A 14,909-nucleotide genomic window follows, 5' to 3' on the forward strand; every position below is an offset into this window, starting at 1 on the left:
CGCCACTATCATTGAGTAAAATGATGGCTTCTACTCCGACTGCAATGGAAGGTTCGACTTCGGATGGTTCGTCTGGTAGTAATAATAGCAGTAATAGTGGAGGCGCGGTAACTGCTGAAGTGAGATATATTGAAGAAACACCTGTACAAAAATTAAACGACGAAATTGCACAACTTGGTAGTGTGATAAGAAGAGATATTCCTCGTTCTTTTTCTTGTGGAGAAACACCTGTGAATGCAGCCGTCAGTTCAAACAGTAGGAAGCGAAGAGACTCAGGAAACGATGGAGAACTGTACAGAAGGTCGTTTGGTTCGAAATACAAGGGTAGCAACTACAAGGGGCCAGACCTTTCCAAATTATTGCCTTTTGTGGATGCTAGCGTTCCCATTGTGATAGATGACGAACCAGCACCACCTGCAGCAGTAGCTGACGATTATGACGGTTGGAGCGCGTTGGTTGATAGTTTCTACTCAGGGGTGGGGAAGACCAACAACAAGTTGTCTACTTCGTTAGGTGGGGGTTGTCGAAGAGGAAAAGGAGGATCTTTGGCAGAGCGTTTTAAAGTACCTATACTACGAATACTGTTCCTTTCCAAGCTTGATGGAAACTGTTTTGATGGGACACATTTAACGAGATGGATCATAGCGAGAAAGCTGGAGCATAGTATTGATTTGATCGCTATCTTGGGATATTCAAGTCAACAAAGTGAATATCCCGTATCATCAGTTGAGCTACAAGAACGAGCTATCCAAGGAGACCTTTCTGTTAATATTAGTCTGTTAGAAGGTATCTGTCCACGTGTAGTAAGTATTATGTTCTTTTGAATGAGAATTCAAGTTCACTAGCGTCAAGGTGTTCGTTCCAGGGCCGTATGATCCCAATTTATTTCGAGTTACTCGTTCCGCAAATAAGACAAAAGATCGTCGGTTGCATTTGACGAACAATAGCTATCATTTATATCGTCATGGCTTAAAGTTAGCTGATGACTTACTTTTGGTAGACCCTGCCTCATTTCGACACGATTATCTATCCAATTATCAACCTTTTTTGGTTTGTAAAGATTGGAACATTTGGAACTTTCATGCATTGCATCGTTTAAGTGGACAAATAATTCCTTGGAATGAACAAAAAGAAGGCAATTTTCGCAATTCTATGGAAACACCATTATTGCATGCCAACGAGAAAACACAGAAACAGAGTAGCTTAGAAAATAATGTAAAAAGAAATGAATTGGAAGATATTGGAATAATAGCAGTGATGAGCTGTGAGAAGAAGCAAGGGTTTGTGTCATTGGATCCTATTTGGGCTAACATTTTAAAGCCTCGCTGTTTGTTTTGTGTTGAATATGGAAATGATGAACCGGAAATAGTCTGGACTTGTCCAGAACATAAACAAGCCAATATTTATGCTGGAAATTTTAGTAGAAATGGTGAGTTTGTTATGGTAGAGATTACTCGTAGCTGGCAATCTCCTTATCGCTGGATGATTCATTCTGTACAGAAATTGAAATTGTAACTGATAAATGAATATATCTCAATACAAGTTTTAAATAATGACAAATGTCTCAACATATATCTTAAGTTGTAATGGCATACAATATATGAAATTGGAGTTATCTTTACATTATCAAAATAATGAGTAGAATAGTATAGGCAGCTCGAAACAATCAAAAACAATTCGAATAGACAAAATGCACAAGTTTGTAACAATGTAATCGAAGAATATGGAAATCCAATCCACAATTGAGTCCATTTATTCAATCACGTCTTCTTCCTCCAATTCTTCATCCTTAGATGACGGAAACAAGTTTTCTTCTTCTTCTATTTCCTCTTCATCAAAATCCACATCATCTACAATCCATTTCGGTATACGTTTTGAAGATGTTACTTGTCTTTGTTCCTTCTCTTGAATATCATCTTGCTCCCAGTCGAGTTCAGGATTCATGGCATCCACAACATTCTTGTTCGCATGACTTCTTTCTTCATTCCATTCTTCCAAAGCCACACTGGAATCTTCTCCTGGTTGCAAATCCCTTTCAAATATGATGCTTCCATCTTCATTATATGACACAATACGACGCCTATACTGCGGTTCCGACTCTTTGTTTGAAGAAGTTTTTTTAGTCGAGGATTTCTTCTCTTTCCATTGCTTCTCCTTTCTATCTTCTGTGTTGGATTGCTTTGGTAATGGTTCATATCCTCCTGTTCCTTTACGCATTCTTATTTCATTCCTAACAAACATCAACTTGTGTCCTTTTGCTTTTCGTTTCAATGCAAAATGTTCCTTTTGTCCGGTAGATAAACCAGTTTTTATATAGTCCATTTGTCTTGTCAGTAAGTTGGCTAAACGTTGATTCTTCTGACGTTGTTCTAAGAGGTTTGAAAATACAGAAACTGTACTTTTATCGACATCCTGATGATGTATTCTGCACATTGTATCTTTAGCATTATTGCATTGAGTCTTCCATGTAGAAACGAATGGAATTCCTCTTTCTCCATATTTCCATTTGACAATGATTATGAACTCTTCAAGAAGTATCTTTGTTGCTTCAATAGAAATGTTTTCGGTCATCATTACTTTCCTTGGAAACGTCATCACATCATACATGGTTGACAACTTTCGATAAGAAGTTGGACGATGGAAATTTCGACAGTAACTTTTGTATAGCAAAAGCTGTGAAAATATCCATTGCTTCATATTGAACATTGGAATGATACAAAAGGAACAAGGCAAAGACCTTTTAACTCCAGTCTCTCCATGAAGACTACTAGTCTTTGACACCCTTAACCTCCATCTATCCATAGGTAAACGGAACTTTCCCAATTGTCTCTCTCTTCGAGCTGCTCTTATCTACCGTGATTCTTTCAATAAACAAGTGAAACATAACGTATTGTTCTATACCTCTGAATCGGCCAATCTGATTCTCAAACTCTGAACTATTTTGTCCTCCTTTTCTTTGGAAAGCTTCTTTCCATTATTCCAAGGAATCGATTCTGTTCGTGCTGCGTATATCGTTGCTTTGCTTTCTGTTGTATGGACTTGTTTTGATTTCTTTATTGTAGTTGGAGCTTTAGTAACCGTTTCACAAGTAGCAACAGTGACAGCACTAGTTGTTTGCATACCAATCTATGGAATAGAAAATAAATAGACGTGCTTTGTAAGTAGTTACTTCATAAGAATGACCCCAACACTGCGTACCTTGTTCTTATTGATTCTTTGAACAAAAGGAGCACGAAAAATATTATGGTTGTCGCACAAGTGCCACACGAGTATTGGATAAGAGCCAAACGAAATCATATCAAATATACTTCGACTTGGTGCAACTCGAAATCAAACTTTGATTTTTCTTATAAATTCAAGTTCGAGAATACTATTTTTATAACATATTTGTTCCAAGTAAAAGGTTTTCATCAAAAAGAAGCCATTTTTCCAATTTTGCAATGGAATCTATTCTTCGGTATATCGTTTTATATTACTTTCATATGAATAAAGTGATACTCAACAAGACTAATATAAAACTTCAACTAGCTGCAGTTCTACTTTTGACCCAATTTTCTGTTGTACTCAACTTTCTATTTCCACCAGCATTCATCCAATGAGAAGCAGTTTTTAAAAACTCTTCACGTTCTTCAGTCTTCAACATTTGTCCACCCGATCGAGCATCCAATAATCGTTCATTATAGTCTATCAATTGACTGCATTTCTCCGTAAGTTGCAAACATAAAGACTGTAAATGATTAGGTTCCCATCTCTTAATAAGCACACAACCACTCGGTTGGTCCCAACTGGCTTGTAACTCTTCATTCATAATCATTTTACTAATTAGAGAATGTACTCGAGCAGGAGATAATTCAAACCATTCAGATAGAAATGCAACACTCAAGGAATCAAAGTAACTAGCATAAGAATGAATAAAGGTGCGTAAACCTTCCACTTGAATCAAATTTCTCCAGGTTTGTAAAATAGATTGAGCAGAAGCAACATCGATAGACTCCCAAGCTCGAATACTTGCAATATCAGTTGATAAGCATATTTCCAATGTAAAACGATACAAAAAAGCACGTGAAGCAGACATTATATAATCTCTCGTATTTTCTGGAGGTGAAGGATATGCTTGCCTGATGGAATTTCTTAAGAAATGTTGGAAAACTCTCGAATAAATCTTTCTCTTCTGAGGAGCTTCATTCTTAGCTTCCGCACGAGTCAATGAAGGAATCTCAATCACCATTGCCGCTATCAAATGTGCCATTTCAATAAAGTCAACGGGTAAGTACATATGATAAGGAATTTGATAATTTCTTTCCAAACGTTCTTGTTCAAGAGTTTTTTCATGTCCACGTTGTTGTACAATACCTTGCGCTAATAACTCTTTCAAACGAGCAACTGTACTACTACCAAGTCCTGTATGCACTGGAGTACACAATTCTTGTAAACAATACAAAGTTTCTTGAGCTAACCCGTGACGAAATGCACATAATCCTAATTGTGCCATAGTTCGATTGAAAAGAATCTGAGAATGACATTATTCCATTATTTCCATCAAGAATATATAAAACAACTTACTTGCAAAGGTAATTCTAAAAGTCCAATACTTTCTTGTAAATGACTCATCAACAACATATCTCGAGCTTCATAATATCGATTTTCTAAGGCATGATGATAAATTTGACATAAAATGACGATGGATTTGAGATTTTCTGAGCCATAACGATAAACCAACACTGCCAAACGTAATAAAGCTTGTTCGCCTTTAAGAGGACGTTGATGAATCGGCAACTCTGGAATATCTAACAGCAAAGACTCATCTTGTGTTTCATTTAGATAAACCAATCCGGATAATACAGGATCTTCATCATGGATGACTTGCAATTGTTTCCTAGTCTTTTGTAGAGATGCTTGAATCATTCCTACAATCAAGTCATCAGGTTTATAATATAAATGTTGAATTCGTCTACAGGCAATTCTTGCAGCTCTATCCAACTCTTCTTCTTTTTCAAAATAAGTTTGTGCCTTGGCAAGCAATTTTAACAAGACAAATTCATCTTTGAGTCTATCCACATATTCAGGTAAATAAGCATCTATTCCTTGCCAAGCTCGAAAGAGATCATCATCCATACGTTCCAAAAGTGTGGCTATATCTCCTCGAACGCACTTCCGCTTGTCATTCTTATCACCATTCGTTTCAGATTCTATGGACTCTTCTATTTGACTCGTTGTTTTATCTCCTCTTATAGGAACTGACACATCTAAAGTTTCCGTGGAAGGATGATTCACTACAAAACGCACTTGGGTTTCATGTTCAAAAGCTAAGTTCAAAATTTTTTCAATACACTGCACACAATTACGCCAATTCTCCTGAGACATATATCCTATTGACAATGGAGTCATATCAAAGTGTGTCGAAACGATTTGAAATAAAATCTCCATTTCTTGTACTAATGTCTTGGCTACTTTCAATAACATTTCCAATTGCAACAGACTCTCCCTTTTACTAGTTCCTTTTCGACCTCTAGTGGCAATGATTTCCACAAGTTTCTGATCTATTGCAGATTCTGACAAATCCTCCGTAATACCGAAATCTTTAGAAGCTATGGCAGGTATATTATCAAAAGTTTCTTTGAAACTGGATACAAAGGTTATCAACAAATCGATAGTCAAAATACAATTCATACCTTTGTCCAGACTGCTGAAGAATCTGTGATTTGGACTTTTTTCTCTCCTTATGTGACGTGGCTTGTGAGCCTTTAGACAAACCACTTGTCTTTAGTAACCACTGACTACCTACCAAAAGGTGTTCAACTAGCTGTGTCAAACAAACAACAGAAACTTACCTCCTGAAGTAGCTGGCTTCGCTTGTTCCGAATCTCCCAAAGATTCTGCTTCCGAATCGTCCCAAGACTCATTGGCTTCACTTTCTTCTTGCTCTTCATCAACTCCTTCACCAGTACCTTCGTCTTCGTCGTGGAGATCTTCTCCTGGAATAGCACCTGACTCTCTAAATTTTCTAATATATTCTTCCCACTCTCTATTGTTCTTTTTAAGACGTTGCTTTACTGCATTGAAAGCTTTGGTATTTGTCTTGGAAAGTTTTTTATCTTTGTTTTCTGCCGTCTTATTCAGAAAGTCCTCCAACAAGACGATAGCACCTCAAAGAAAGCCAATCAACATTTTGCAGAAAAAAACAACCACTTTACACATACTTATATAGGCTTTGGGAGGTTCCTTTCTACTTTCACTCAAAACGTCAACCTTGTAGAATTTTTGAAGTTGTCTGTTGAGAGCATCAAAGTCGGACTGAATTGAAATCCAGTCACTTATTTTGATGTGATTCTTTAGTTGTTGAATGATCGACAAAAGAGCCTCTTGTTGTTTGGTCCTTGCTGAACGAACAACTCTCTTCTCTTCACCTTCTTCCGAGTCACTGTCTCTCAAATACCGTGCCAATCTTTCACCCACTTCGAAACCTGTTGCTTTGTTTCCATCGTTAGATTCTGCTTCAGAAGATTCGTCTCCTGAAACATAAGAGTCTTCAGTATGTTCAGAACGTTCAGACTCTGAAGAGGAAGTATCTCCCGTGGCAAAGAAACGCGACGTCATTACCCACGATGATCGAGAAAAGTCTTTGAATTATAAAGCACAATACAAAATGAACCGTCTCTATCCATTTTGAGAAGTTTGTCTATCACTCTGACACTTGTAAGAAATAGAATATACTGATGTGAGAAAGGATATGACAATAGCCTCTATTCTTTCTAGACAAATAGTGTTAAGAAACTTGTCCAATGTATTTTATTGAAATCCTCCAAAAAGAAAGAAAGAGAACCAACTCAACACATTTTGGCGATAATATTCTTCCAAAGAGTTGTCTATTCATTGGCCACAGAGATATTGTGCTATCATCTTTTAACTCAAGGATAACTTTGTGCCAATCCAATTCCATTTTTGGAGTCGTATCGTGAATGACAAGTGCATATGGTCCACTTGACACTACACCAGAATGGATGGAAAGACAAAAAGTATTGGATCGTCTGATTCCTCTGAGTAACTTGTATTTAAGGGATGCAACTCCTGTTCGTATTGTCCAGTTGCGCAGAGAATGTACAAAGTTATGTGAACAAGCACAATTATTGCTCAACTTGGAAATAGAAGCAGGGTCCTATCCTCAAGACAAAACGCTGGATATGGAAGGATTTTGCAACTACTATCTTTCCTATTTTGCTTTTGCCTGCATAGAGGATGTCGAACACCATAATGACGATTCCGTCGATTTGTTGGGAAGCTTTTACATTAAGCCCAACTTTCCTGGAAGAAGTAGTCATATTTGTAACACTGGTTTCTTAGTGCAACCCCAATGGAGAAGAAAAGGAGTTGGTTCTGTGATGGAAAAGGCGTTTAGTTGGTTATCTTTCCAGCTATTCTTTCGTGCGGCATTTTTCAATCTGGTGTATGTTGATAATGAAGCTTCTGTTGGATTTTGGAAAAAACATGGATATCAAATAGTCGGCGTCATTCCCTGTGCAAAAAAGGTGAAAAGAGATGATGGTACCATCAGTTATGTAGATGCGTTGAACATGTTTAAAGAATTCTGTCCTTAAGCATATTCATTGATGTTATATGCTCAAAACTTACAAAAAAGGAATATTTCTCCACTCGTTTCTGGACCATCAGTCAATCATCACACAACTTAGATCATCAAGTATATGGAGAAGACGTATTATATTGATTGTAATGCATATTAGAATGCGAAATGCAAATATCTCACCCAAAGTCCGCATAATGACGACTAACTCTTGAAAGATAAAAAATGATGTTTAGAGAAATGGTTCTGGCTTGTTTCAATCATTGCTTGAAATGTTATCTCTTGAAAGCATAAGGCTAATGTTATTGTTTGATAGTTTGACTGTACTTATCTTGAACTTGTTCACATTCTCAATGACAAACAGAAAATGTACAACAAAGGCACTATGTATCCGGAAATTATTCTTTTGAATAGAAACATCGACTGGATATTATTACTTGGTCACATAATTGTTTACTGAAATAGAAAAGAATGCAACTCGAACTATCTTGTTGTAGAGACAATTTATTCGGAGTCCATCCAACTTGTTCAATTCATTGCTATGTCTATGCTATATTCCCTAATTGTCATTTCAATTTATTATTCGTATTCCTTCCTAGTCTTGTAATATATAAGGTATCCTTAACTGAGTCCAAAGTCTTAGCTACTATCAGATAGTCTAACCGTTGGGACTGTGTTAGGATACATTATTGTCTATAACCATTCACAAAATAAACAGATCAATAGCATCCGTGTCACTCTAGTGTTTTAAGTTGATTGAATAGAAGTATTCAACTTTATTCTTATTGAACTCTTGAAAATATTCGATTGATATGAATATAAGCCTTGAAAAAATTTTGGCAATATAGTAAAATGTAGCTTGTTTGTACTAACAACTGACTATAGCTATTTGTCATAATTCTGGTGCTGCACTATTTTCAACGTTCCAGCACGTTGTCATGGAATCCTTAGTCGAACCGAAATAGTGTATTCATGTTACATTCTTATAGCTTAAGTTTCGTTTGCAATGCAATTCTGTGTGATTTCTTTCAATTCAAATGACCAAGTCGATCCTAATTGTCAAACACAATTCCATACCTTAACATCACATAGTACAGTAGAAACTGGAGAGATTCAATATTCTCTATTTACTTCTTTCTTGATTGAATTTGCCAAAGAGCCTCATGTCTTCAAGTAGCTAAGAAGACAATCTATCAGAATAAGAAGAATTCAAGTATTATTATGAAGGTTTGGGTATAACCGTTAAAAAGCGACTTTTTGAGAATTTTGCGACATATTGTTTCCGACAGTTGTGACCCTTTTGTTTTGAATAGCGAGTATGCTAAAAAGTAACTTTATTGTCACATTGTCTCTATACCTTTGAGTGATCATGTGTCCACATGATAGGGTTACGTCCGTGCTCAGAATTCTAATCTCACAATTTCACAGGAAAAGTACATCGAGACAATATTTTCTAACGAGTTTGTTTGCTGCAAATAGTTCCACAGCAAGTATTATATCATCTATCGAATACATAAAGATTATTAGACTCCAAGGACATTTTGGTGTAAAGCCTAATATAATGTCCTGAAATATTGTGAATGTCGATTTTATATCAATCCAACTGGTATCCGATAGAAGGAGCTTCCTCCAAACTTTATTTAGTCTTATCAAGACTCCATATAATGGATATCCTCCTATTCCAAAGTTAGTCAGAAAACTCTTTAGTAATGCCAATAAGCAGTGTGGCTATTACGATGGGATCATTGATACCCATGCGAAGTAACAAATCTTCACTGAGTCTAGAAAGCGAAACTCTGCCAAACCTTGAGAGTTTCCTAAAACAATAAGCAACATCTTCTTCAGAAAAACCACAACGTTCTCTTAGGAAAGTATTCCAATCAAATGATGAAGACAAAGAACTGGATGCTGCAACCCTTTGTTCGCCTCGTGTATCTTCTTCTTCCACTTGCATAGCACTTTGAAAACTTTCCATTTGCATCCTATTCTCCTCATTTGTTCTCCGTCCTATATGTTGAGCCACTCCTAAAGTAACATTTGATTGCTCAGCTTCCAAAGATGAAACATATTCATTGGACATCGATTCAAATAAGTTTTACATCATACTGAAAAGTATTTACTGAACTCTTCTCGGCTTGCCTTGTCAATTTTCCTCAAAATATCGAAATTTTCTCTTCCAAAGAATCGTTCAAGGTTCTTTTGGGAAACAATTACCAACTGCAGGCATGATCGACTACTTTCATTCAAAATTGACCCTGCAGAATGTTCAGTAACCAAATAACTTGCATCTTCAACAGAGAAAAAAACAGATCGATCATAATTAGTATATGCTATCACCACAAACTGAAAACAAAGTTGAACAGATGAACAAGATTCGTAATTCAAAACGGAAACAACTTCCTTCAAAAATTTTTTGGCTTCCTCCTCAATATCTCTCTTCGAAAATTCACTTTTGTGATAAAATTTGAATGAAAATCCAACAACATAACGTGTTTGTCCATTATGGAATACAACATATGCATCAGGGCCACTCGAATTGCCATCCTTTGGAACAAAAATACCACAACGTTGTAAATATTTTCCATAATGATCAGAAAATGAATCAGAGACATCTCTCAAGATGGGTATATCATTAGATTTTGTTGATTCCATAGAATAAGAAACATTGTCCTGTTCAATAAAAGAGCCCTCGAAAATTCCTGGAATAGCAGAATGTACAATAGGCGAGGAATTAGAATGAAGAAAAGTTAATAAGCGAAAGCGAAAGATCTTCATAAATACAAATTCAAAGAAGACTCCCTTTGCTGTTGAAGTGTCGGGAATATAACTAAACGGAGATAAAGAAAAGAGTTCAGTAGCCTCACGGAAAAAGTTATAGTTGCTATGAGCTCTCAATATAAATTCACAACAACCAATCTTGAATTCGGTCCCCATATCAACCCCGTCAGTTTCACAAATTTCAAAGTAAAACCCAAAAGTTGCAACCAAGTCCATCAAATAAGTTCTCGTTCCACATAGAGTAATTACAAAGTCAATTGGAAAAATTGTTCCGAGCTGATAATTCAAAAAGACAAATTCATATCGAAGAAGGGTTGCGGAATCTAGTATCTCTGGAATAATAAACGTTAACGAATGTAGTAGTAAAGACCGGAAGACACCATCTAACAAAACTTCCATATTGTCGTTGTTGATAGCAGGTTGCGACAAATCTGCAACTTTCCGTACTAGGGCAAGTAAAGTATTCCTTACAATCAACGGGATACCCCCTGTCTTCTTTTTTCAACAATTCTACGAATCGATGTCGTAAATCATCCGAGAGCAATAACCAGTCCTTCAAGGACTTTCCATCATAAGTTGCCAGCTCAAGATATTCGTTAATATCATGGAGATTAAAGGGATTCAACCGCAACATATGGAGACTCACTCTACTGGAGCGAGTATCAGACAAGGGGGCCGAGATTTCAGCAGTTCGACCTGCCAAATAGACAATTACCTTCCCTATAATCAACAAATCACGTAAAATGCGGAAGAAGTTCCGAAAAGGTACATATTTTGGGTCAGACTCGATGAACTGTTCCTCGCCGAGTTCACTATAGTATTTAGTGAGGTAACTCAGGTGGCTAAGTTCGTCTATCATCAAAAATAAATATTGTTTCTCAAATTGTTCGAGAAGATAATCTATGGCATCGTCCAAGTTGAGTTCCCTGATTATCGTTGAAGCAACGTGTGCGGCATCTTTTCTTCTTCCATTTTGTCGATAAGCGTTCAAAATTATATTATATAACAAAGCCTATAGAAACCTTGGAAAAGGAGCACCAAAAAAGCTCTCTCTTAGTTCTAAGATAACTGACAAAGTTTGTTCCGCAAAGTGTTTCCAAGGCACCTTCAAAGCACTCGGTTGGGGGTTATCGTTTGAACTGTGTAATTGTTGAAAAGTCTGTGCATTGGAACACTCACGCTCTGCAAAAATATTCAAATAGACCAAAAAGTTTTGGCCTACAAATGTTTTGCCGGCTCCATAAATATGCGGCGCAAAACAGCAAGCCGGGCGATTGAACGAAGGCCCACCGTACGCCTTCTCCGAGAACTGAAAAAGAAACGTCTGTATAATTGTCCTGACGTCCTCTTCCCTATCAATTTGTGGTTCTTTTAAGCGGTATATTGGTTGCATTATCCAAAGACTGATACAACTCGAAACTTTCAACAACGAATGACCTAAACACAAATTGTAAATTGGACAAATTGATAATGTTTTTCAAGAGTTTCCAGGGCGGCTATACAGTTACTTTGGATATCGTTAAGTTGGTTTATGACACTTTAGCCACTTCAAACCTATCGAGGGATTAAAGTTATAAAAATGAAATTTCGGAATTTAAACCTCTCTTTGAACATATTTCAAGCTTTGAATTGTTTCTATTGTAACAGTCCCACCTTTTCCTTTGAGACGTTGAGCTCCACTTGGCTTGTATTGTCTTTTTGGATTGTCCAATATTGAATACCTCTGTTACCTTTATATACTCCATTCAAGAAATATCGTTGTTTAAACTCTGGTATTCCTTGGAAATTCGCTGTTTGCGTTTCGAGGAAATAACCAAGGCAATGGATTCCAAATAACTCAAGGTCGTGAACCTTTCATCTCTCTCGTAAATCAGCAGATTTTTATTGAATGTCGTTTTAGAATATTTTTCGTGCATATCTGCAGTCAGAATCTTGGTCCTTTAGGCTCTTGTCGATATCAGCCCTTGGGTTCACATTGTCAAGATAGTTTGTAGGAACCTTAACTAGATTCTTAGTCGAATCCTATTCCTTTTATTTTTGGGCACTTTAGTTATGTCCGTTTTCATTTAGGAAGATACTCTTTTTAAAGAGACGCATTGTAGGTTTGTGATCAGATTTGGAACATAAAAGACATTTCTCAGAATAGCATGCAGAAGAAATCCAGTGACTATTTCTACCCATCTGTCATAGTTGTCTTTATTATTTGCCTTTGAATTGCTCCTTTAAAAGGGTCATATTATTAGATAATTAGGACGCCCGTTAATAAGTTGACGGAGCGTTTAAAGAAGATTCTGACCAGAGATAGATTGCTCCTTGCTATGATTGATTTTCCTAGACATCGTTGTTTTGATACACCTTGTAGATAGGTATTTATATAGTTTGTCTCAATGTCTCATATCTATTCCCTTATGGATGATCGTTAATTCATTTATCACGAATTCTACCAAAAGAAAAATTTCAATAGTCATCTTACCCAGTCGTTTTGTTGTATCGTTTTACATAAATGATAAAAGTATTTACTGAAAAAGCAAGGTGATGCTGACTATAGGAGTATTTTAGCTGTTAAAGAGACATTTCCAAAAAATGGACAAATAACAAAAAGTTTAAAAAGTGTACAAACTTTCGGTTTATAAGAGTACCAAAAATCAGTAAAGTCTCTATGCCCAAAAAAAGCTATTATAACAGAAAGGAGTTTACATTTCAATGTTTCTCATCATAGCAGAAACATCTGAGCAATCCTTTTACAATTCTTTTTATAGATGATTTTAAAACATCCCCATTTAGCAAACTCTTGCAAAAAAAGATAACATTGCTAAAGCAAGATTGCAATCGTACACATAGCGTTGTTCAAATCGGCAGAAAGTCTCATTCTTTTCAATACTGTATAACTAGGTAAGATTGCCGATGGACATTTACCTTGTTATGATGACAAGTGGTGGGTTCTTCGAATGGATAATTTTAAAACAAAAAATTAGGAAACAATGGAACTTAAGCTCTTGTAGTAGAAAGACTGCTCTGCTTCTTCTTCTTTTTTTTGGAAACTAGAAACATAAATGATCTAACAGTGCTATTAACGAATACTCTTATAACTTTTCACTGTTGACTTTCATTTGAAGAGAACTATAGGGTTGAATCTGGAAAGGGACGATCTTTGCAGCTTTCAATCTTTCAGCAACCGTTTGAGATACTCTCTCTATGAGCTCCTTGACTTTAACAGTACTCTAAACTTTACCCCGTAAATTGTATCCCTATTTGTATGTTTTCTAATACTCAATGACTCGATATAATCCTTGGCACTTGTGTGTAGACCCAGTCAATGAATGGCAAAGTTTGAGGTTATAACTTTTTGTGTTTGTTAACTATCCAAATATTGCATATATCAAAATATACCGGAGTAGCCATAGTAAAAACTCAATCTAACATTCCCTGAAGAGAGTAGCAGTCACAAGAAAGTTTCTGGATGACTCAAAGTCAGGTACGTTTGAGTGTAGAGCCAACGACTCAAAATGAAGCATTCCTATGTGGACAACATACTGCAATGGAATTATACAATATCTTGCAACAATGTCAATGTGATAAGAATACATAACTAACTACCTATTTGAATATGTGATAGTAATCTTTTGCAACAATACTATCTGCCAGGGCATTCCACATCTCAGCAAAGTTCCTTCCAAACAACATTTTCCAGGTACTAGAAACATACCTTTTGTCTAAATCATTGCGAAAGATAACTGTTTGAAAACGATTGATGGTGCAGGATCTACCAAAACTTTTCAATCTGACTACATTTCTTTCTCCTTTACTATTTGTCAAATAGCCACTCCTCTAAAGGGTTCAACGTATTACAAACTTACAATTCCAAACAAAAGATTCTAGTAAAATATTTCTTATTCTGTTAATATGAAAACCAAGCAGCTTTCGATCGATTCAACCAAGTTCCATCATCATTACATCTTTGAAGTTTGCACAACAATCTACAATCTTTTGTCCGCCAACTTGTGGTTCTATCAAACCTAATCTAGTTGAAGACTCATTCTACCTTTCAGAAAGGTAAAGTTTATGCTTGGTTATGGAAACTTGGGTGCTCACCCAATCACATCGGGTCTCTGGCTGATGAAGGTTTGTTTTAGAACCTTCACAGTTTCCAAAGTTGAGAAGTAAAATACCATAGTTTAAGCCTTGCATTTTATTTTGAATAAAAAGTTTTTTGTTGTATAACTTTCCATTGCTCAAATTGAGTCATTATCAACGTGTCTCAAGCTTCCATAGCGATCTATTTTGGTAACAAACTGATCCAACAGCCTTTTGAAGTCATCCATTGTGAGACTATGCTGAAAAATCGAAACATTTCAGAAACGTTTCAATTTCAACAAATATTCCATTCATACGTAGAAGAGAAGAAAGAATGTGAGATTCTAAAACAATTGGAGCAAAGACAAAGCGCTTTCTGGTGTCATATAGAGTTTTCTGTTTCTCCAATACGGACTTTTTCATGACTTGAGAGCCTTTCCCAACAAAGTTTTCTACAATTGCTAACGAATCAAGCTGA

The 14,909-nt window shown here is 36.3% G+C and overlaps 6 protein-coding genes across 6 annotated transcripts; 2 read left to right on the forward strand and 4 right to left on the reverse strand.

Annotated features, from left to right (window-relative positions):
* The first annotated feature begins 4 nt into the window (after positions 1-4).
* On the forward strand, positions 5-1,555 carry Gasu_22250 (uncharacterized protein). The gene is made up of 2 exons (XM_005707018.1): positions 5-803; positions 853-1,555. Exons 1-2 carry the CDS (start codon positions 21-23, stop codon positions 1,513-1,515), a joined length of 1,446 nt encoding a protein of 481 aa, XP_005707075.1. The 5' UTR covers positions 5-20; the 3' UTR covers positions 1,516-1,555.
* Positions 1,556-1,599: 44 nt separating this feature from the next.
* Positions 1,600-3,334, reverse strand: Gasu_22260 (uncharacterized protein). The gene is made up of 3 exons (XM_005707019.1): positions 3,199-3,334; positions 2,902-3,126; positions 1,600-2,850 (listed from the first exon to the last, which is right to left on the reverse strand). Exons 1-3 carry the CDS (start codon positions 3,295-3,297, stop codon positions 1,753-1,755), a joined length of 1,422 nt encoding a protein of 473 aa, XP_005707076.1. The 5' UTR covers positions 3,298-3,334; the 3' UTR covers positions 1,600-1,752.
* Positions 3,335-3,360: 26 nt separating this feature from the next.
* Gasu_22270 (translation initiation factor eIF-3 subunit 8) lies at positions 3,361-6,654 on the reverse strand. The gene is made up of 5 exons (XM_005707020.1): positions 6,201-6,654; positions 5,832-6,146; positions 5,673-5,781; positions 4,564-5,623; positions 3,361-4,510 (listed from the first exon to the last, which is right to left on the reverse strand). Exons 1-5 carry the CDS (start codon positions 6,595-6,597, stop codon positions 3,521-3,523), a joined length of 2,871 nt encoding a protein of 956 aa, XP_005707077.1. The 5' UTR covers positions 6,598-6,654; the 3' UTR covers positions 3,361-3,520.
* A 170-nt stretch (positions 6,655-6,824) lies between these two features.
* Gasu_22280 (N-acetyltransferase) lies at positions 6,825-7,817 on the forward strand. The gene has a single exon (XM_005707021.1). The coding sequence runs from the start codon at positions 6,960-6,962 to the stop codon at positions 7,593-7,595; it is 636 nt and encodes a 211-aa protein (XP_005707078.1). The 5' UTR covers positions 6,825-6,959; the 3' UTR covers positions 7,596-7,817.
* A 1,080-nt stretch (positions 7,818-8,897) lies between these two features.
* On the reverse strand, positions 8,898-11,234 carry Gasu_22290 (archaeal ATPase). The gene is made up of 3 exons (XM_005707022.1): positions 10,829-11,234; positions 9,700-10,788; positions 8,898-9,628 (listed from the first exon to the last, which is right to left on the reverse strand). The coding sequence occupies exons 1-3, from the start codon at positions 11,214-11,216 to the stop codon at positions 9,267-9,269; spliced, it is 1,839 nt and encodes a 612-aa protein (XP_005707079.1). The 5' UTR covers positions 11,217-11,234; the 3' UTR covers positions 8,898-9,266.
* A 102-nt stretch (positions 11,235-11,336) lies between these two features.
* Gasu_22300 (archaeal ATPase) lies at positions 11,337-11,914 on the reverse strand. The gene is made up of 2 exons (XM_005707023.1): positions 11,431-11,914; positions 11,337-11,379 (listed from the first exon to the last, which is right to left on the reverse strand). Exons 1-2 carry the CDS (start codon positions 11,748-11,750, stop codon positions 11,370-11,372), a joined length of 330 nt encoding a protein of 109 aa, XP_005707080.1. The 5' UTR covers positions 11,751-11,914; the 3' UTR covers positions 11,337-11,369.
* Positions 11,915-14,909: the final 2,995 nt, after the last annotated feature.

Source organism: Galdieria sulphuraria (assembly GCF_000341285.1).
Source record: "Galdieria sulphuraria unplaced genomic scaffold scaf_15, whole genome shotgun sequence".
Taxonomy (NCBI): domain Eukaryota; phylum Rhodophyta; class Bangiophyceae; order Galdieriales; family Galdieriaceae; genus Galdieria; species Galdieria sulphuraria.